The sequence below is a fragment of the Notothenia coriiceps genome, unplaced genomic scaffold (assembly GCF_000735185.1).
Source record: "Notothenia coriiceps isolate Sejong01 unplaced genomic scaffold, NC01 NC01_scaffold00004486, whole genome shotgun sequence".
NCBI classification, from domain to species: domain Eukaryota; kingdom Metazoa; phylum Chordata; class Actinopteri; order Perciformes; family Nototheniidae; genus Notothenia; species Notothenia coriiceps.
The window spans coordinates 382,304-404,015 of NW_011337187.1; the positions used below are offsets into that span (position 1 = coordinate 382,304).

Consider the following 21,712-nt stretch of genomic DNA (forward strand, 5'->3'; position numbering starts at 1 on the left):
TATCCGTATCCGCTATATTGGACCACAATCAGTCACTGAAATGTAACTGAAAAGGTACAACAAAGCAGAAAAATCATAATTCTCTTTGCTGCAGAGCTCTCCAACCAGTAATCAACCTATGAAAAATGTTCTCTGAGGCACGCCATGCTTGTGTTTGGGACATGCTTGGAGCTAATGGAAGGGTGCATATGTCCATCTGTTTGTCAACCCCTGAGAGAGGAGAGAGGAAATGAGGGTGGTTTCTCATGACTGTACCCCAAGTGTTTGTTTAATACGTCATGAACCATAAAAGCCTTTTTGAAAAAGCTGAAGGTTATTTGGTTTCCCCCTGATGTGCGCAGCTTCACTGTATAATGACTCAAGTTTAAAATAAGGTTAGCGATGGGGCAAAGTTGTTCTTTTAAGTATAAGTATGCTTGATGATCTTAATTTTTCCTTACGTTTAACCTTTTACATTTTTTGGCCCCCCTTGTAAGCTGACAAGGAATTTAAATAAACAAGAAGTGAAATCTTGGCCTCACAGGTTGACTCAAGGAGAAATGCAAATAAATAGATATATCTGTGTCTGCCAGGTCAGATAAGAGCCAGAGGCTATTCTGAGCCTGACAGCTTCTCTCTCCTTGGTTCCCCCTGAAGATAACTGACCTTGTTGCACCACACCAGTGTCTTAGGATATTTCTTCCTGATTTTAAGAAGAAATAACCTCTTGAGCAACTTTTGTATGCCTGAGTGTTCAAAACGTGTACAGCGACTAATTCTATATGTAGGATCTATGCATCAGTAATAGTTTTTTTGAAATACCTTTGGTCATGCCAGGCTTTTCCATCGAACTATGAATTTCTCCAATATTGCTGATAACCATTTTTTGCATGATATCCCTATGCATCAGTAATAGTTTGCCTGAGTCATCTCTGAGCCAGTCTCAAATTCATAGTTTTTTTGTATATCTTATTCCTGTTTCTAAGTTTAATTAAAAGGTTATATTGATATTAAAAGGTTATATTGATATTCTAAAATGATTGTGAAGACAACCGATTGACACTTTTATTTTGGTTTTCCATTTTTAGTCATGTTAAGTCTCTCTTGGTTCCCCCCTGAAGATAACTGACCTTGTTGCACCACAACAGTGTCTTAGGATATTCCTTCCTGATTTTAAGAAGAAATAACCTCTTGAGTGTAAGTTAAAGCAACTTCTGTATGCCTGATTGTATTTAAAACGTGTACAGCAAATCATTCTATATGTAGGATCAATCTTGAAGCAACATTGTGTTTTTCTGAAGAATTCTGATCACTGGAGCTCAGTTTGATCTGGTGTTTGCACTACCACTCCTGTCTAAAGACCGGCAGTAAATCAGTTTCAGTCAGGTGAATTATTAACCAAGACCGTCAAATTCCCCGTGCTGAATCAGCCGTTCACTCACTCTCACGAGACCTCTCTTTCCTTTTTAACCTCCAGATACTTCATCATCTCCTCAAGTGGTCAGCGCCATTAGTCACATCAAACTCCTCTTCAGATTTCCCCTGATCTGTACGCGTTTGAAACATTTGCAATACCATGCAGATAAGGAGACTGTGGAGAGGGACGGCTCAGCGCTGCCAAGACAAGACTTGTGAAAGTGTTGGGCTTTCAGAAGGAATGTAGTGACAGGTCTAGACCTGAACTTCCGCATTAAGCAGGAAGAAGTCAAGAGTCAAGACCCAGATGCAATCCACATCAACACACCCAACGCCGCCTGTATACAACTGTTTTGTTGGTGTTCTGCTTTATAAGGGAGTAGTAATTTGAGGTGGAACTGACGCCCATGAAGCTGTTATCTTGAAACTAACTGGTGAAACTTGGATTAATACATTTGGAAAGGTGAGTTTACATCTCTGCTAAGTTGGATGTTTCAGTTAACGGTGAACACCCATAGCTGCTTTTGTTCTGAGCATTCATATCTTTGAGCGTTCTGTGTATTAATCATTGTTTTTTTTTTTATTGACTGGCTGTCACATCAAACACTTTTTTCTCCTCTAGCTAGAAAAATAAAGATATCGCTAATCATACACACTGAGAATCTTAGACATCCTGTCATATCCTAGATACAGGCTTTTAAAAGTTGTCAGAGTATGTAATAATAGCACAACAATGAAACAATACGGCTATTGTCACCCAAGACGGATTTGTTATTTTGAGATAAGGTTTTATTAGGTTGCTGTATAGAGATAAGTCAGTCATTAGGATGTTTTAATATAATCAAAAAGGGAGTAAGTTCATACGTGCTCTTGTCTGCTTTCGAAATGGGTGGACCGGGCTCTAATTTCACACTGCTGTATGACTCAATAACCACATGAAACTGATAGGGTTGGCCTCCTATTTTAAAGCTATGTGCTGTCAGTGAACATAGGAACATGTTGTGCATTCGCCTTTTTGAGATGTGATTAAATAAAATAAAACTGGACCCAATTACTTATAAACAGTCTTTCATTGCAAAAGTCTGTTTGCAATACATGAGTAAAAAACCTTTAGGTTGACAGTTTTTGACCTGCTGTCAAGTCAGAGGAGGCTAAAATATATGTTTAGACAGACTGTCAAATGACTCATGTGCAGAGGGGATTTTATGTAAAGGAAAAAAGTTGAAGGATTATGTAAATCAAACCCTTCTGGAAATTACTGTACGCGTTTGATTTCTACAAAAGCACATATACCCCCTTCAGCAAACATAGATATGATCTTGTGGATTGCTAAATGTCAGATGCGATTTGTGCTTTTTATGCCTTTCAGCTCTTTGTTTTTGCTGCTGACCCCCTTATTTGCCTACTTTACAGTAGAGTACATCTAGTTCAGCAAACACATCTGCCCAAGACCCAAGCAAAGATATTTGAGCTGAGTAAGAGAGGGAGTTTCTTTACAGTATGGTAAACATGCTCGGCTTTAATATGAGTTTTGTCTGGCTTCCATTTTCTTGTTTGAAGCTTGAGTTACACATGTGTGGATTTAAAAAAGGGCCGAAACATAATTGAGATTATTAAGAGGGGAGTTGTTTTCTGTAAGAATATAGTTTTCCCTATGCTATATTTTATAATTTCTATTCCTTTTGATAACAGAAGTACAGTGGTATGTTTTCACAAATGCATTGTGCCAGTTTGAAAGGTTGCCAAATGTCATGCCCCAAACATTTCCAATCATATTTATAAATGCTTGACAATTCACATATTTCAGAGCAGCCTCTGGAAAGTAAACATAAATTATACAAAGAGGCAGCTACATACTTTTATGATTGCTTTCCTTCAGGCTGCATATTATTCCAAAGTTATGTGAATATGAAAACTTTGTTTTACAGTAAGAGTAGTGATTGACAGGAACATCAATTATTCCATTATTCCCTCCATTTGACCTTACCCAGGGCAATCTACACTTTCATCAGATTAAAATGCAAAATGTAGCTCTCTTTTGAGCAATTTATGCATCAGTAATAGTTTTTTGAAATACCCTTAGTCATGCCAGGCTTTTCAATCTAACTATAAAGTTCTCCAATATTGCTGATAAAAATATTTTTGCATGATTTCCCAACAGAAACACATCATCTCTGAGCTCAAATTCATAGTTGTTTTTTTTATCCTATTCCTGTCCTGTTATAAGTTTAATAAAAAGGTTATGCTGATATTCTAAAATGATTGCGTTGACAACAGATTAACACCTTTATTGTTGTTTCCCTGTTTGTGTTTGCATTGTCTCACTTACAGAAGAAAAAAAGCGTAATACTTCCTTAATTTGAATGTTGAAGGGTGGGTCCACGGAAGAAGTGATTATTAAAACTCCCATAACCTTTTCACAAAGAAAATATAGAAGTGCTTCATTTCCTGCATTTGGCCTAAAAACAAATCTGTCAGGAGTGACCCAACTGACTCTTTCTTTCTACCTTTTGTTACTTTAGAAAATACCCAATGAAAATGGCAACAGACGCACACTGTGTTTACATGTTCTGTGTGTTGACAAAAGCCATATGTGGTCGTTGTAGTAAGATCTGTTGTTTTGTGGTTGTCATAACATTATATAACATGTGAAACCACAGGAAAGAAAGGCTAATAAAAACAATTAAAGAGCAGTCATAAAAGAGTGCGTCACTATGTTTTTGTTTAGCCATTATGAAAAGTATCTCATGCATTGGCCCAGGCAATGTGTATGTTTCAGACCCTTTAAAATGTGAAATGAAGTGTGTGAGGGAACATTATTATTAAGGCCGCAGGTGGCTGTTCATGCAGGGCCGTCCCTCCCAACAGAAAGATCACGCAGACTGCGTGGGGCCTCACCTCGCGGAGGGGGCCTCATCTTGCGGAGGGAGCCTCAACTGAGCCGCAAATGCGACGCACCTATGCATTTATGCGGCGCAATTAGTGTGGCGCGGCACGGTGTCGCCGCTGTGAGGCTCCACCAACCGCCCCCCCCCATTCCCCCTCTAACTTTGCGTGGGGACTCAAATTGGCCAGGGACTGTGTTCATGTCACCATTTCCTACACAATTTCAACATTGCATGTGGCAGGAAATTCGCCCTTCACCACTTCCCTCAAGGGGCGTACCATTTTGAAAAAACAGGGGTGGAGCTGGCCCACAACTAACAACATTTAAGAAGACACACATACAATATTCACATAGAATTGAGTGCCTGACACTCAAATAAGTAAAATACCTTGTGTTAAAATATCACAAACCAACCCAGAGATATTTCGCAAGTCTTTATCTAATATTTTCACAAACCCATTTATGGTAGTAGGTAGGGATTAAGTTGACTTAGCTTCAAACTATATTTGCACGCTCCATCTGTTAGATATTGGAACAATATTGATTCATCTAACATTCAAATGAGAGACATCAGGTCACTGTATGAACTATTTCCTGGAACACAATCAGTCACTCCTGTCTCCTCTGCAACATTTCATTTTTTTTGGTGTTTTTTTTGTTTGGCTCTAAATGTTAACAGATTCCAAACTGTAGTAAGTGAATGCAGCGAGTCACATTTTGTTAGAGACACTATAAAGCAGACTGGAAATGTTGTATAATTCTTTATCTGGGATGGATGAAATCTTATCGGTTAACTTAAAGTTTAACCAACAAGATTAGTAAGTGCTTTGAGCTAAATGCTAACATCTGTGTGCTAACATTTTTAAGCATTAGCAGGTAGTGTTAACTTAGTTTAACGTGTTTGCCAACAATTAGCTTTGTGACAAAGGGTGTGTTATGGTTATAACAGTTATTTTTGCAGGTATTACTTCATAAGATGGTTCTTTCGGTATTTAAAAATATGACGTGATGATTTCGCTTGAAGAAAAATCAGAGAACCACAATCATTAGGATACCAAGTCTTGATAGTAGCATTACATGTTTATACTAAATGCTGTGCTAATACATCCAGGAGATGTTGAGACACTGAAACATGACTTAATGAATGCACAAGAAAAAAATGATTGGCAAAATATAGGCTTATGGTAATCCATATATGGTTTCTGTTTCTATCCATAGAAGTACAAAATTATAGCGTGACTAAAATGGAGGCTATCGATCTTCTTAAACAGCAACCAAACACCTGGCAGAAAGTGGACCTTTAATGTTCACCAGACTGCTTCAGCAGTTACAGCAGCCCTTCTCTGTGTTAATATGGCCTTCCAGTAAAATAGTTCCCTTTCATGCTCAGTCATTTTAGGGCATACTGAACCATCAACATCACATTACATTTCTGGAATTAGTGAAACAAAAAACCCCATCAAAGCGCCACTGTGGCTGAATGAACTCCCATTGACACCTTTGCGCCACTGGTCATGTTCCACTGTAAGAAAACAGGTTCTCTGTTTAACAGCACATTCTTGCCCATCATAACATTTGCTCTGAGGAAAATGGGGAATAAAAAAAAATACATGTGTGAGAGACAGCATACTGTACATAATTACAGCTGAAAATCAGATGTGTCTTCAGGATTTGTTTCAGGAAAAACACAGTCACATAATACATAATGTAACATAACAATAATAATAATAATAATAATGTAACATAACATATAATATATTTAACTCTGTATTTAAGCAGTCATATGTATGAGCCTTTGTATTTAAACAGCAATTTATAACAAGCATGAATATTTTATAAATCTCAATAGTTTTAAAATCCTGTTTACTGTACACTTTAGGGTGTTCCAGGGATTTTTGTAATCATAAAATATCCTGATTATTGTTTTTCAGCCAGCAGTATTTGATACAAATTGCTATTTGTATTCATGATGAAGGAAACTGTGTGTCAGTTTTTTTAATTGAAAGAATGTACAGTAATATTAATTATCTGTGGCTGGAACTTAGAAAGTAGAGGTCTGGCAAAAAAAGTACAACTGACTTCTAAATCTGAAAAATGAAATAATATTGCACTCCCAAGTTCAACAAGACACAACAAGTTCTGGCAAAAACCGAGTGCCTGGTAGTTACGAGTACATACCTTTCTTGCTTCAGTCTGGGTGGAGATGATAACATAGCCTCAGGTCACGTATTACATCTATTCTGCACACATTTTAAAGGATGCGGTACTGTGTCTCACCACTGGCTGTGAAACATGTTTGTGTACAGTATCTAACAGTTGTGTCACCATGAAGATGGATTAACCCACCATTCCAGACATTCCATTAATGTCATTCATCATGAGAACCGTATCCAATCAATGGAAATTATTTGCTTCCTTGTACCACCAATCAATACAGCTGATTGAGAAACATGCTGTTCCAACAGTTCACTTTGGGGTTATCAGATTGTTATCATGGTAAAATAGTTTACGGTCTGATGTTGGTGTTTTTTCAAATTTGTCTGACTCTACTGTGTTTTCGTTGCTTCAAACAGATGGATGACATTGACGCCATGTTCAGTGACATGCTGGGGGAGATGGACCTCCTCACTCAGGTGAGATAAGACAGTTGTCAAAGCATCGTTTTTTGTTTTATTGAATATTTATTTGTTACCTATTTTATTATTTATTACTCATGACTCGTGATTACCTTCTACAACTTACTGTTATGTTATTATTATTGAAATTATTGCTGTTTAGACAGTAATAAATACAGTCTTATAATTACAATAGAAAAGCTTTATCTCCAAAGATTTGTTCAATGTCAATATAAATCATTATAATCCCTTTTTTTCTTTTGAAGGAAATATCTCATGCAACACATACTGAACACAACATCACATTCTCTGAACTGCCCATCGTTAATACTTTGACCTTATACCTCAAATAGCCTTTTTTTTGTTAGAGATAGACGACAAACTCACTTAAACCCACCATCGATCACTGAGACACTCTAGACTGGCGAGCACAGACACAACAGGGGGTAACACTCTTTGCAGTCATCTAACAGCCATAACTTACACACTCTTTTGGGGGAGGCCAAATGGCAACAGCCAGTAAGAGATTACACATTTTTTTGTGAAAATCCCTGCTGAGCACTTTGATGTTGTTTTCCCACCGACCAGTCATTTTAAATCACTTCTATTTTTACCAGGGGGGTTTAATACAACACATAGAAGTCCTGTTATGTGTACTACTTAAAAACAGATGTAACATTAGACAACACTACACTTTCTTACATGATGTTTGGTGACAGTTCATGTTATAGAATGTGTTGTGGATTAACTCACTGGGCCTCTGGGGGTCTTATGTCTGTACAGATAATATATTCATTCTCTTATAAATACACTGCCTTGTTTATTCTTCCCTTCAGAGTCTCGGTCAGGAAACTGTACCTTCTGGGTCCCTCAGCAGCGCAAACAAGGAAACCAACTACTCCATGAGCTACACTGACCTGAATGGTGACTTAACATGTTGTCTGTCATGTGTGTCGAAATACTACAAAGAGCTGTGTGTTCAGCTTTTCCACGATGACATACACAGACAGGATATACTTTGAATGTTTCAGTCAGCTAAAAAAATATTGAGATTGCTACAAGTGACATAAAGAGGTAGTATATTTGGCTACTGTTTAAAAGGTGATTTTAGACGAAGATTTAGATTGCTGTAGGTGCTAATTATTCGGTGTTGTCCTTAGCATTCTTCTTGTTTCTGGAAACAAGAAGAATGTGTTTTTGTGTGTATCAGTCTTTCACCACCAACTACTTTACTTTACAAGGATTATAAACCTTCATATATCAAACTAAAAAACAATCAATCAAAGAATAAATGTTTTTTGATTGAGACTAAAACTTTATAACCATGCTAGTAGCTCTCAGTTGTGCTTTAAGCTAAATGCTATCATCAAAATGCTAATATTATCACAATGACAAGATCAACATGCTAATGTTTTAGCATGCTATGCTAAAAAGCAGCACTGAACACAAATGAGGCTAAGGCGGATGGTAAAGCCATTAGTTTAGCAGGTTTTTTGTCTTGCCCAAATATTTAAACTGAGATGTTAACCTGATGGTGGTTAAGGTATCATAAAAGTCATTTTGAATTGATCAAATCAGGAGTTGAACACCAACGTCATTAGAATTGACTTCTAGCGACCACAAATGTATGTTACATATCTCAATTTATTCTTAATCTTTACATTTGCATAGACTAACATTACCATTTGAAAGGTGTACTGTAGAACATTACATTTTAATATGACACAGAGAAAAGAAGAACTTGTAAAAAAATGAAAGCTCTTACTTTTTAAAGAAAACACTCAAGTCATTTCTAAAAAGGAACTATAGGGCTACCAAGTTGACTCACTGGTCAAATACTTTGAAAGAGAGGTAACACAAATGAATTAGGAATAATGAATTAAAGGTGGGCTAGGTACATTTGGAGAAACCAGCTCGAGTGCACTAGAAAAAAAAAATCTGCCACTTCCTTACAGAGCCCCTCCTCCAACACACATGAACGCGCACATGACCAATGAGGGCACGAGATAAGTTTGTTCACAGATGGAAGGCTGACAGGCAGGTAGGCCATCTAGTTATTTTAGCCGGGCCGTCTAAAATGATTGGTCGTGCTTTTTACAGTACTACGGCTTCCAAGATTTTTTGTCAAAGCACTTAAGAATCTGATATTCATTGCTATCGTGATGTTGAGAGCATTCCATGGAATATAACAAAAAGTGTATCCCGAGCCGGTTTTCTCAAACGTACCTACCCCACCTTTAAGATAACATAAGACAAGATGGACCTTTATTAACCCCTGTGGGGAAATTCAGTAGAATTACTGTATATACTGAAATGGGATACTGTTCCTAGGTCAGTTCCTAAAAAATAATCAGACTTTCTTCTAACATCAGACTCCCTCTATGAATTGGAAGACACCGATTTGGATGCACTCATGGCGGATTTGGTTGCGGACCTGGATGCTACGGAACAGAAACTTGCAGCAGACATGCAAGGTCGGAAACAGCAATCACCGCCCCCGCCTGACCTGCCACCCCCGCCTCAGGGCCTGAGCCCCCGCCCCACCTCCTCACCCGTTTCCCCAGCATCACCAGCGATCAGCACCAGCAGCAATGTTAGCACCCCCACCTCCCCTTTACCACCTCCGCCTCCTCAGACTGCAAAGCCTACAAGGGTGAGTCAGCTAGAGTTTGTAAAATGAGAGTAGCATCTCTACAATTACCTTTTGACCTCTGTACTACTTGGAACTGATCATTTAAGAGGTGAGTGATTTAACCAAGAGAGTTTGGTTGATACAGTTTGAAAACAAATGCTGGCTGTCACATCTTGCTAGCTGGAGATATTGAAAAAGAAAAAGAAACATTCTTCACATTATTAAGCTCTTAAAATATAATAGCAAGAGCAATAATGCTATAATCTCTGTTATAATTGGAGGTGTGTCTTGATTTACCGATTCACTTCCTGAGCCGTGCGTGACTAGACACTGTTACAACAAAAACACCTTGCACCAGTTCCCAGCATATTCCTTTCTAGCGATTTATGTTTGCCTTTGTCGAACTGGGAAGAGTGGTATTGCTCTTATAACAGTTGAGACGGTGAGATCATGGCAAAGTTGTTCCTGGATGGAGGCATCTGTTACAGTCGCAGAGATGTGTGACGCGAAACAGCCGTGAGTCTGTCTGGAGCAGATCAAACACATGCAGCAGGAAAGGAACAGGATCAATATACGAAAAGTTGGGGAAGGGGAGTGGTAGTGTTGGTGGGGGGGTGAAGCCAGACTGGAGCTTATTGCTTTAGCAGGGCTTGTTACCTCATCCCTCTGAGGTAAAATCACCATCTGTGCTGAGGCAGAGAATGTGTCATTGTTAGGAAGTAGTGTGCAAGTTCATTTCAACTGCATTGTAGGCAGGAGTTATAAGCCAAAGGAAAGGGTATCCTATCCCTGCTAATGGAGATGTTGTAGATTAGATCTAATGTCTCAAATGCACATTTCACACATGAAGTTATGAACCTTAAATTAAACACTCCACCTCCTGTGCAGCAGTTGAAGTGCTACATCCGCAAAAATGATCTACCCAGATTAAAATATTTTCCTCTCACAGCATATCTCAACATTATGAAAATCACACTTTTTGGCTTATCTCACGAGAGTTAGATGAGAATGTTAATTCCACTTTCATTTATAAAGTTAAAGCCTTATCTTAAACTAGAGACAGGGGAAGGGCTAACCTGGCTTTGTCTCAGGGTATTAAAATGTGCCTACAATCACCTCCAACTCACAACTAAATGTGTTTTTGGCTTGTTGGTTTAATCTTAACTTGAAAAAGTGTCTTTAGAAGGTCAATTGTAATGTGCCTGTCTGGCACTGTAAACAAAAGTGGAAAATAATATGTGCATCTGATCCGTTTTTAGGATCTGGCAGAGTTTATTTCCTTTGAAATGAGTCAGCCTTTCTGTTTTCCCCCCAGACAATTTTATGCTATGCTAAATTAACAGACTGCTTGCTGTAAGTTCATATTTTTTTGTAAATATATGAGAGTGGTTTCAATCTTCTAATCAACACACAAGGCATATTTGCTATTGTGTGCAGTTTCCGACATCAAAGATGATTTCTCTGTGTTGTTTGCCAAAGTATGGTAGTGTAGATTTAACACAATGATGCTAATATATAGTGTGTAACCCCTCATACTAGATAATAACTCATAGTGGTTTAACATGCACTATAACGTAATGTATTTTTGTCCTATTTAGGAGGAAATCGAGGCGCAGATGAAAGCAGACAAAATCAAGCTGGCTCTTGAGAAGCTCAAGGAAGCTAAAGTAAAAAAGGTAAGAAAGCTAAACCCTGTACTGTACTCCTCTGATCTTACATCCACTGGCAACATAAAATGTGAATGAATTACGGCTACATGGACATCACTGTAAAAGACAAAATGATCAAAGATAGTTTGGTTCTTTCCTTTCCTTTGGAAGGGCAATCAATCATAGTGATGGATGGCTTCTTTCATGTAGCTAACTTCCTGTAGGACAGCACTGTTTCCCTTCTTTGGGTGATATGTGGACACTCAGCTTCAAAGCAGTCAACAAAAAAACAGACATGTAGTGTTGCATGCAAAGATTCATATCAAGATGTGCAAATAGGCTAACACTTTCATCATATGTGTTATGATTGATGATATGACTGCCTCGTGGTTTGGAGAAGTCTTACAATTCATATCGTTGTGACTGCATTTATGGCCTGTTTCTTTTTAGTAATTACAAATGCTTTGAAAAAAGTGAAGGAAACTAGCAAAAAAAAAATCTAAAAGAAACCAGTAAAAACGGCTTTTCCACTTTGCCATATGTGTGTGGATGCTGAGGAAACAGAGCAGTGGGCAGTTTCACAGGCACATCTGTTCCAATGGTGTTAGAAGCAAGGTGCGCCTCAGTGGTTTCAGAACAACCGTCTGTGGGTAGAGGCCTTTAAGTTTCAGATAAAAAAACTGATTCCGGAACAAGCTTTCGACACGGATCATGTATTATTAAGATAACTGGCTTGCATGAGGAAGTACTGTGAGAGGGAAAATAATCAGATATCCAGTGACATTTAATTCCACTACATGCTGAATCCATATTGTATTGCAGGGAGGGTCGGGTCATGTGATCTAACACTCTAAATACTATGGTGATAACATCTGTGAAACCCACATTTCTTATGACACACGCCAAGCGACTGGCTGACCTTGGTTCTGTTAAACTTCTCAGCTTCCAAAATGTGGATTTGTTTCAGATGAGAGGAAGTGCAAAGCCATATGAGCCTGTGAGGAAAGCATTGCTCTGCTCCAGAGAGAAATTAAATTCAGCCCACTGCGAAAAGGGACAAATAAAATGTGGAGGAAATTACTTAAAAAGCCAAATATGTTCAACAGAACAGAGAGATAGAAATGCTGCTGCTCTAACCCTCTTAACAGTAACAGCCATTTACTACATAGCCTGTAATTAAACTGGATAATAAACAAACTTCATGTACTTCAAGGCTTCATTTGATATCACACTTTAGACACCTGCTGCTGTCCACAAGACATTTTAACTTCAATCTGTCTAGTAGGGGATATCGTCATGTAAAAACCAAAAACTCACAAATCCAGCTATTTTCCTGCAACTCTCCTTAACTGATTCTATTTCAACTACAACTACAATTAAATAAAACATCTATTAAAAGCAATAAAAACATTGCTAGTTGTGCTTAGCTGGAATATTAAGTTGTTTGGTGTACTTTATCGACTTTTTCCTGAAATAATGAAAAGAACCCTAGTGCATGCACTCAAAATGGTCTTGGCTTCCTCTTAAAGACAAATTATAAGTTTTCACTTCCTATTTGACCGTTTGAAACAGTTGCCAACACGTTACATTGATTAAGACATTTCAAATATCCAATACAGTTATTTGAATGTGACTTATTCATAAATTAATGTTATTGTCTTTTAATTAACAATGTAAATGTAATAATTTACTTATGTTGTCCTCTAAGCAAGGAAAAATTAGAATTCAAATCACAAAAAGAGCCGTTATTTCACAATGTCTTCTGTCGATCAAAGTCATGCATCTATCACAAAGAGACATGAATATATCCCACTGTACTGTACCTACTGTTTTCACTTCTTTTTCCTCCTTCCTTTTTATTTATCTACACAGGGTTGACCTGTCAATATTTCTGTCTTTTGCCACTGCCCTGATGGATTTTCCTCCCTTGCCATCAATGGTGGCTCTCTCCATCTCCTTAGTCTTTCTCTTGTACTCTCTTGGCATGATAGCTTTTTTACAAGCTAAAAACAGTTGTGTTAAACTACATGGAAATATTATACTACAGAGACTTAACTTCAGTGCCTCGTGCCTCAGTGTTAGGTTGAACCACTGGCTCACTTTGCCCCATAGCCACCTTTTGGAAAAAACACTGTCCAGCAGCTTAGTGCTTCATGCTTGTCTTTAGCTAAATAATTCACATGGTTTTACACATAGCTAAATAACCAACATGTATGATAAATATTTTCAGACCTGGATACATTTGCAGTAATTTTACCTGAGATGTTGAACATTTACTTTGACAAGTAAAACATGGTTTATTATGAAAAAAACATATTTACCACTTTACCATGTGCTTCTATCCAGCACAGCCAAATAGTAATTATGGGTGCTTGCTATGGTGCTTGCTGAATTTCGGGTCACATGACAACAAATACTGTATGCATAATTGCCTAAATGGTTCAACTTACCCACTTGCTCAACTTACCCCACTCTGCCCTAAAAAAAATGAACAGATATTACTTAGGTTTGCAGAAATGTGATTGGTATTCTAACTATCAAGCCACTTTTTCTGACAGTTGGTGGTGAAGGTGCTGATTAATGACGGCAGCGCGAAGACTCTGATGGTGGATGAGAGGCAGAGCGTGAGGGAAGTTCTGGACAACCTGTTTGAGAAAACTCATTGTGACTGTAACGTGGACTGGAGCCTGTGTGAAACCAACCCTGAACTGCAACTTGGTGAGCTACTGCAATACCATCTAATAAAGTGTACCATGTGGTTGACGACTGCATTTCAATAAGCTATATCAATCTATGAATCAATACAAATCTGTGCAGCATCTTTCACTTAGGTTAGTGCGATGTTCTAAAAATGTTTCTTTATTTTGGCACTCATATCTAAAATAGCATCACTAGGGCTCTGTTTTATCTGAAGATACAGACCCATAAATCTGTGTGTCATCAGCATACAGATTTTGAAGTTTTCAAACATGTGAAATGAAACCCATACTTAGCTAAGGAGGGTTTACGACCAATGATAAATCCATCCACAATCACCATTGATTTGTTGCCACGAGTTGATACCATAGTGGTTCAATCTGTGGTCACTTTAAGAAATATTAGCTGTTTTAAACACTCTGGCAGGTAAAGTATTTTCAGGGGAGAAATTCAAATACTTTGGTGTATTTCCAGCAGCAGTTTTCACCAAAATGTTAGTAAAAAGAACCTCAATATAAACTTCAGATACACCTTTGTTGTGATCGCAGAAAAAAATGTACCAACAGAAACAGAAGGAACAGGAATAATAAGATACATAGACTTCAAGTACAGGCATGCACTCACACATGCGCACACAATATGCAGGGTGCGATATTTCATTCCAGTCCAGGTGATAAACTGTGTTTTTATTGGCACGATGGCAGCCATTTTGCAGTGAGCTCACAATGAAACATTGATCTAACTCCTATTCCATCTTTCTCTCACTCCTCCTCTCTATACACTTACTTCCCTTCACACACACACGCACGCACACACGCACGCAGGCACGCACGCACGCACGCACGCACACACACACACACGCACGCACGCACACACACACACACACAGTGTAGACAGGTGGGTTTGATTTGCTTTATCGGACACTGTCAGTCATCCTCATTCGGAAATTGAAGCCTTATGATCTCAATCCTCCATCTGCTGTATCTAATTGAGCTTCCGGACTTCACTCATTACCATCTGTTTTCTCTGTTTTATAACATCCTCATCAGATTGTTACGGAGATAATACATATATTTAAAGAACAAATCGAATGGGGAGTCATTTTACACCTTCCCGAAATAGTTTTGATGAGATACTGGTGATAAAGTCATTAACCTCTGTGAGTAGTGAAATGAATGTCAATATTATTTATCTTGATATTACTTTTTAAGTGATTCTATATGCAGCTTAAGCTGTGAAGAGATTTCATTAAAGGATTAGCCTGGATTTAATCTTTTTCTATCAAATTCTATCAGAACATTTCCCAGCATGCTTTTTTATATTTAAAAAAGGGGGATGAATATTAAAAAAAAAAATGCTGGGCACTAGAATAAAGCAAAAGTTACTTAGACAGGAGTAAAAAGGGTATTTTTGGGGACTATCTTCAGCAGTGCGTTTATACTTATTCAGCATGTTAGAAGGCTATTTACTGAGGCTATGTGTAACCTAACAACCTAGTGTCCATGTCAATTATCTTTGAAGGAGGCCTCCAATGCCATGGTGTGTCATGTGGGTAAGATAGTTGAAGAGGACAAATGATAGCAAATTGACATTTTGATGCAAATATCTTTACAGAAATCTGTTTGACTCGAAGCATATTGCGCAGAAATAGTTCTTCCAGACTATTTATGGATAGGTTCTTATACTTTAAATCACACAATTTATATTAGTTGGTTATAATAACCTTAAAATAAGTCTAATCACTACTGTTCATAAACCAGGAACTCACTCTTATACGTTCTGGTTTTCTTACAGCTTCGTCATGCAAAAACGTCTTATATTGTGCCAGTACACAGAAAATGAGGAAATGATTGTTTCCCTTTGGTTAACACAGTTTATTTTTAACTAAATGATGGCCCTTGACTCACACATTTATTTAAGGGAGACCTATCATGCTATATTTGAATAATATATTGTAGGGCCATACCTATAAAAGGTATATTTATACGTTTCTTTTTTCAAAATACCAAACAGATCATGCATTTTAGCCATGCCTCATTTCGCTCCATTTTGCTCTCCTCCACCCTGTCTTTGCATGCGCTGCAGCTGACTACGCCCCCCCTGCAAAGGAGGGGGCCGAGTTACGAGCCTCATGTTACCATGCTGTTACCATGCCACGGCAACTTCTCATTCCCCTGATTGGTGGAGAGTTGGCCATATAGGCGGAGCTCCTCGTCTCTGAAGTCACACTATTTTCAAATCTGTATCAGTCTGTATCAGATCTGTTGTAGCCCTGTTTTTAGAGATTTGGGTATGGAGGAAAATAGAGAGGGTTGTGTTTTCTGACACTTGGTGAGTTCCCTGACACACCGGGGACACATTCATGTATAAAAGATGTACAAAAGTGCATTTTGCATGATAGGTCCCCTTTAAAGAATGTCATCCATTCAAGTTATTTGACTCATGAGCACGGGTTCTTGTGTCATCTCTTACTAACAAGGCCGTATGACACTTTGACAATGGAAACTGTTAGAGTACGTTTATTTTTAGATTCCTGTAAAATCCTGAGTGTGTTGCGTTCTCAGTATTATTCTTTTTGTGCTAACCTTTCATCTTTACAGACATAATGCTAAGGCAGGTCAAGCCTAATTAACACCCAAAGAGCTCAACAGCAACACGTCAAACTAATCTTCACTGTTAAATCCACCCATATGCTCACCATGCATACTATTGAAACGCACCATGTGGTTAATGCAGTTCAAAGGGATTTTTTTCTCCAAATAAATCACTCTAGAAGGAAAGTCACACCATGCATTTAATGACTGTAATAGTCAAACTATAGAGTGGAACCCTGGCAGCAATTGATGTAATGCCTACCTCTGGTAACCTGTAATTGGGGAGCAGGGCTGAACTACAGTCAATGCCCAGTGCATTCTGCAGATCTATGGCACTCAGTGTGTGTGGGTGGGCAGACAGGAGGAGTGGGAGGGGGAGGGGGAAGTGCCCTTAATGTGTTTTCGGGGTTTAGTGCCATTTAAAGTGCTCCCAGCGTGATGGGGAGGTTTGCGTTTTATTGAGCCCTACCTTGATTCATCCCATTTGAAATAGACAATTGTACAGCTGTGAAACTGAGTATGAACCTGCAGATTTCAAGATTTCGTGACAGAGTGAACTACTGTACATATGGTAAAGCATTTGTTTTGAAGTGATTTACAGCACAACACTAAAAAGAGGGGACAGAGAGGATATTATTTGAGATTAAAGTCAAGGCCGATTCTGGTTTAAACAGTGATGTATTGTGTGAGATATGGACGTAGAAGACACATCTCCAGTCTCCAGAGAATTGGCATTAGTTTTTGTAAGTGCTGAAAAACATTTTTTGAATCGCTGTGTTTACTGCAGAGGCGAGCAGTAAGCAAGTATATTTATTAGAGTAAATGATGCATAGCAACCAACCAAAAATATAGTTGGATGAGCTTCAATGCAATGACACAGTCGCAAAAACGTATGTTAAACTCTCATAGAAAGGTACCATTTTACTTTCATCATCAAATCTGTTTATGTGGTCTGTGTACATATATATATATACTTCAGAAAAACTTGGAATGCAGTACTTTTCTGTGTACCAGAGTAGACAATGGACCTCTAACCTCATACACATAAAATACTCCTTCTCCTTCTTGGAGTACCAGTATTATATATGGCAAAACATTTCCGAAAACAAAGCCTACCTAGCAATTTGTATAGTAGTATATTTACATTGTGATACACTATTTTCTAAAATTTAAAAATGTCAGACCTTAGCACTCCCTAATGGCACTATAAAAGTAAATAAATAAGTGGACCCTAGATCAAACTAATGTTCACCACGATTGTTAGATTTTTCTACAAATCCAAACTCTTGCCAGAGGAATTCAAAATGTGCTGCCAGCAAAAAACAATGTTAGACAAACTGAATACTACCTATTCTAGTTAGCTGACATTTAACTTGTCTTTTTTCGTTGACAGAACGTACGTTTGAAGACCATGAGAACCTTGTGGAGCCACTCTTAGCATGGACAAGAGACAGCGAGAACAAAGTACTCTTTCAGGAGCGAGGGGAAAAATATGAGGTTTTCAAAAACCCACAGGTTGGTCTTCTTATTGTCTGCATCTTTATATAGCTCTCTAAAAATATGCTGCGTGAGTGTGACTAGAAGTGATGTGCGTGTAATATCTCTAAACTCCTACACTGGCTAGTTCCTTTTTCCTGGCCTTGGTTTGTGAAAATCTCAACATTGTTTCAGTTCAGCGGCATCTGGCTATTTTCACTGATGAATTGTTGCCTGAATTATGATAGGTCTTTCTTCCTTGCAGGATGACCCTTTACATGTATGCCCTCACTGTAATATATCAAACTAAACAGCATCAGGCAAATGACAGGGAGATCTTGGCATGTTTGTTAAAATAACAGGACCCTTTGTATTTAATGGAATCGGTCTGTTAGCTGAGACAAATAGTTGGTGGAAAATAGTGAGATATTCTCGTTTTTTAAGTACTCCATCATGTCTTCCACATCCTCTAACAAAAGGACACTGTTTTATACAGTAGGTCCCTATCAGTATACAATTTCAACTTTTTACCAGAACTACTAAAATAGAATTCCCTTTTGGGCTTTCACTCGCCACAATGAAAACGAGACTATGATATAAAATCAAATAAGCCCAGTCACACAGGGACAAAGTGTAGGGTTTTAGAAAACTAAAATAAATATTTAAGATGCCCGTAGCCAACATTTTTGTTCTGATATTTAATAGGAAAAATGTTCTTTGAAATAATTATAATGTTTAAAATAGTTTGTGAAACCCCAGTAGCTCATCTGGTAGAGCGGGTGTTAAGGCACAGCACTGCTTTAAACTAAGTGCTAATGTGAGCATGCTAACATGTTCAAACGACAACGCTAACCTCCTGATGATTGTTTAGCATGTATATTGTTAACATGTTAAGTTTGCAGTGTTTGAATGGTAACAGCTGCAGTAGGGTCTTTCAATAACCTACATGTCAATACCTCTAGTTGTTGAAGTATTTCACAAATGTAAACCTGCTGGTATGCTGAAGGAAAGGTGAGGACATTCAGTAATTCCCTTTTAATTTTTTATTCCTGCAGAACTTTTATCTATGGAAGAAGGATAAGAAATCTCTCAAAGACATGAAAGACCAAGACAAGGAGTTACTAATCCAGGTAAATAGAATAAGCACACACACCACAAGTGAAATATTGCATTTCGTTCCTCACATTGACCCCCTTTCATCCCTTCTTCCACTCTGCAGGAGAACTTCTGCGGGACTTCCATCATTGTGCCTGATCTTGAGGGGGTGATGCACCTCAAAGACGACGGCAAGAAGTCCTGGAAACCAAAGCTCTTCCAACTGAGGGCCTCGGGAATTTATTATGTGCCCAAAGGGAAAACCAAGGTCAGGGGTCATGAGGGGACATTTTGTGTGGCAGAGACCAGAATCAAATCACACATCCAGCAGCTAATAATCTAATCCTGCATATATTCAAGACTCAAGCAACTAGTGAAAGATAATATAGAAACATTTGTGTCAACTGAAACCTTATTAAATATATAAGGTTAGTTTATCTGGGCCTGTACAGTCCTTGAGTAGTCTTTCTGCTTTATGAACCACATTCTTCGTTCATGCATTGTTGAATGTAGCATTCTAGTAGATGATCAATTCAAAAGTCAAACAAATAAACGACAAATGAAGACAATGTCTAATATGAACCATTATCTCTTTTTTCAGTCATCCCGTGACCTGGTCTGCTTTGTCCAGTTTGACAATGTAAATGTCTACTACGGTAAAGACTTTAAGGGCAAATACAAAGCCCCAACTGACTGCTGCTTTTTTCTGAAGGTAAGTTAACTTAACATTGCTCCATTATTTCTAATATCCAGCTGGTAGCAACAAATGGTATAAAAAATCTTTATAGAAGTCTATGAGAAAGATTAACCTACTTCTCACTTTATTTATGGTCTCAATCTGCTACAAGTTTTCTTCAATGCAGCATGATGTTTATTTTGTGGTCACATTTAGAATAAAAGGTCCACGCTCACGCCCTTTTTACAACATGCTGCAGCTTCCCCTACACCGAGAACACCAACATTCTTTATGCCCTGTCAGTTTTGCTGTTGAAGTTGTAGGTGTTATGAGGCCTATATCACACTTTAGATAATGGAAATAATAATCCAGTATTTAGAATCACGATCTGTACTGGGGAGTCAACTTGTATGGATGAATTGTATTGTCTGTTAGTATGATACTGACCTGAGCAAAAGGAATTTTCCTTTGTAGACTATAAGGAATATCTAAAGGCTAGTGTCTGTCTGTCTGTCTGTCTGTCTGTCTGTCTGTCTGTCTGTATCAATGCAGAATTGCTTAATTTACCACAGTCTCTGAATATTTGGTCAGCTACAGCTGCTTACTTGGCTGAAAACGAGAAATGCAATAAATAGTTTCATTTGAAGAAGTGAAAGGAGACGCTTTTATCCAACTTAGCTGAAAGTGGCGAGAAAGAAAGATGACCGCTTAAGCAGTTCCTAATATTTCTCCAAATGTAGTTACTGTGAAAGCCCCATGCATTTAATTAAAAAACGGTAATGGGAGGTACTCACGGTACTTATTCAAGACCAAGAAATGCTGACTAACATGAAAAAAGCCAGAACGTAGTGCGTTTTAAAGGGAAGTGAAAGTCTACTTTTATTATCTTCCTCCTATCTTCTCAGGGGAAAACTAGAATCAGCAGATCCCATACACTAGTTGTTGAGGATCCGAGCAAAAAGAGCTTGGAGAGGCATGAAACTGAATTACCTATGAGCAAAAGTTGGAGTTTTCAAGGATTGAGCTGAAGGAGCAGCTGACCTAGGTCAGCTGCAGAGGAAAACGACCTGTCGTAGTAACATTTTGGAGGGCAAGCCAGGTTTCATATGGTCGATTGTTGCTTAGGAATCATGAAGTAAAACTGTTTAAAGCTTCTTTAGATGTGGTAGATGGTAAAAAAATGATACAGCAATAGCTGAAGCTGTTTTTCGCCTGCCAAAATGTTTAATTAAGGTGTGTATTGACAGATTGCCCGGCTGGCTGCTCAAAACTGCAGCAATTCAAGGAAGAGCAAAACAGTTTGGCTTCATTATTTTGCTGTTTTATATTCACAGGAGCGGCCTGAGGGGATCTCTAACACCATGCCAATTATGTATATAACTGATATCAGGATATAACATGAAAAGTCAACTTCCTCTTTAGGGGAAAACAGTTGACACACCCATAAAGTGTGCACTCTACTGCAACTATCTGGTGTGCACTTACTGGCATAAATCAAACAATTACAATTATGTGTGCATTTAATATCTCATACAACATAAATCAAACAGGATGTACCTAATAGCACACATTTGGCTGCAGGATTCTAATGTATTTTTCTAATCTGCTCATGTTCAACAATGCTAACTGGAGTATTCCAGAACAGCGGTCCCCAACCTTTTTCAACTCAGGGCCCACTTAAGAATCAAAAAAAAATGTGCGCCCACATTCAACCATAAACAATACGGAGGCTGAATAAAGTTCTGATTGGTCAATTCAGAACATTGGACACATTGTAAATCCAGTAGAACAGACCGCTGTCAAGGACTGTAATGACCGTTGCTAATGAGGATCGAGAAAGGAAAAGAGGTTAAAATAAAAACAAATCTTAATAATCAAAATGTTTCCACATAATGTTTTGCAAATTATTTGGCGGTAAATATTGAATTTACATTTACACCCTTTAATATTTTATTTGGGCTTTTAGTTGAAGACACACAGTTAATAAATAGAACTT

The 21,712-nt window shown here is 38.1% G+C and overlaps 1 protein-coding gene across 1 annotated transcript in view; it reads left to right on the forward strand.

The window, feature by feature from the left end:
- The first annotated feature begins 1,534 nt into the window (after positions 1-1,534).
- Positions 1,535-21,712, forward strand: part of apbb1ip (amyloid beta (A4) precursor protein-binding, family B, member 1 interacting protein) — a 24,583-nt gene continuing 4,405 nt past the window's right edge. Inside the window, exons 1-10 of the mRNA XM_010767586.1 lie at positions 1,535-1,858; positions 6,856-6,915; positions 7,734-7,821; positions 9,270-9,550; positions 11,128-11,205; positions 13,737-13,896; positions 17,863-17,984; positions 19,001-19,075; positions 19,165-19,308; positions 19,642-19,752. Of these exons, the coding sequence (XP_010765888.1) occupies positions 6,856-6,915; positions 7,734-7,821; positions 9,270-9,550; positions 11,128-11,205; positions 13,737-13,896; positions 17,863-17,984; positions 19,001-19,075; positions 19,165-19,308; positions 19,642-19,752 (1,119 nt within the window). The 5' untranslated portion in view covers positions 1,535-1,858. The remainder of the gene's footprint in view (positions 1,859-6,855; positions 6,916-7,733; positions 7,822-9,269; positions 9,551-11,127; positions 11,206-13,736; positions 13,897-17,862; positions 17,985-19,000; positions 19,076-19,164; positions 19,309-19,641; positions 19,753-21,712) is intronic.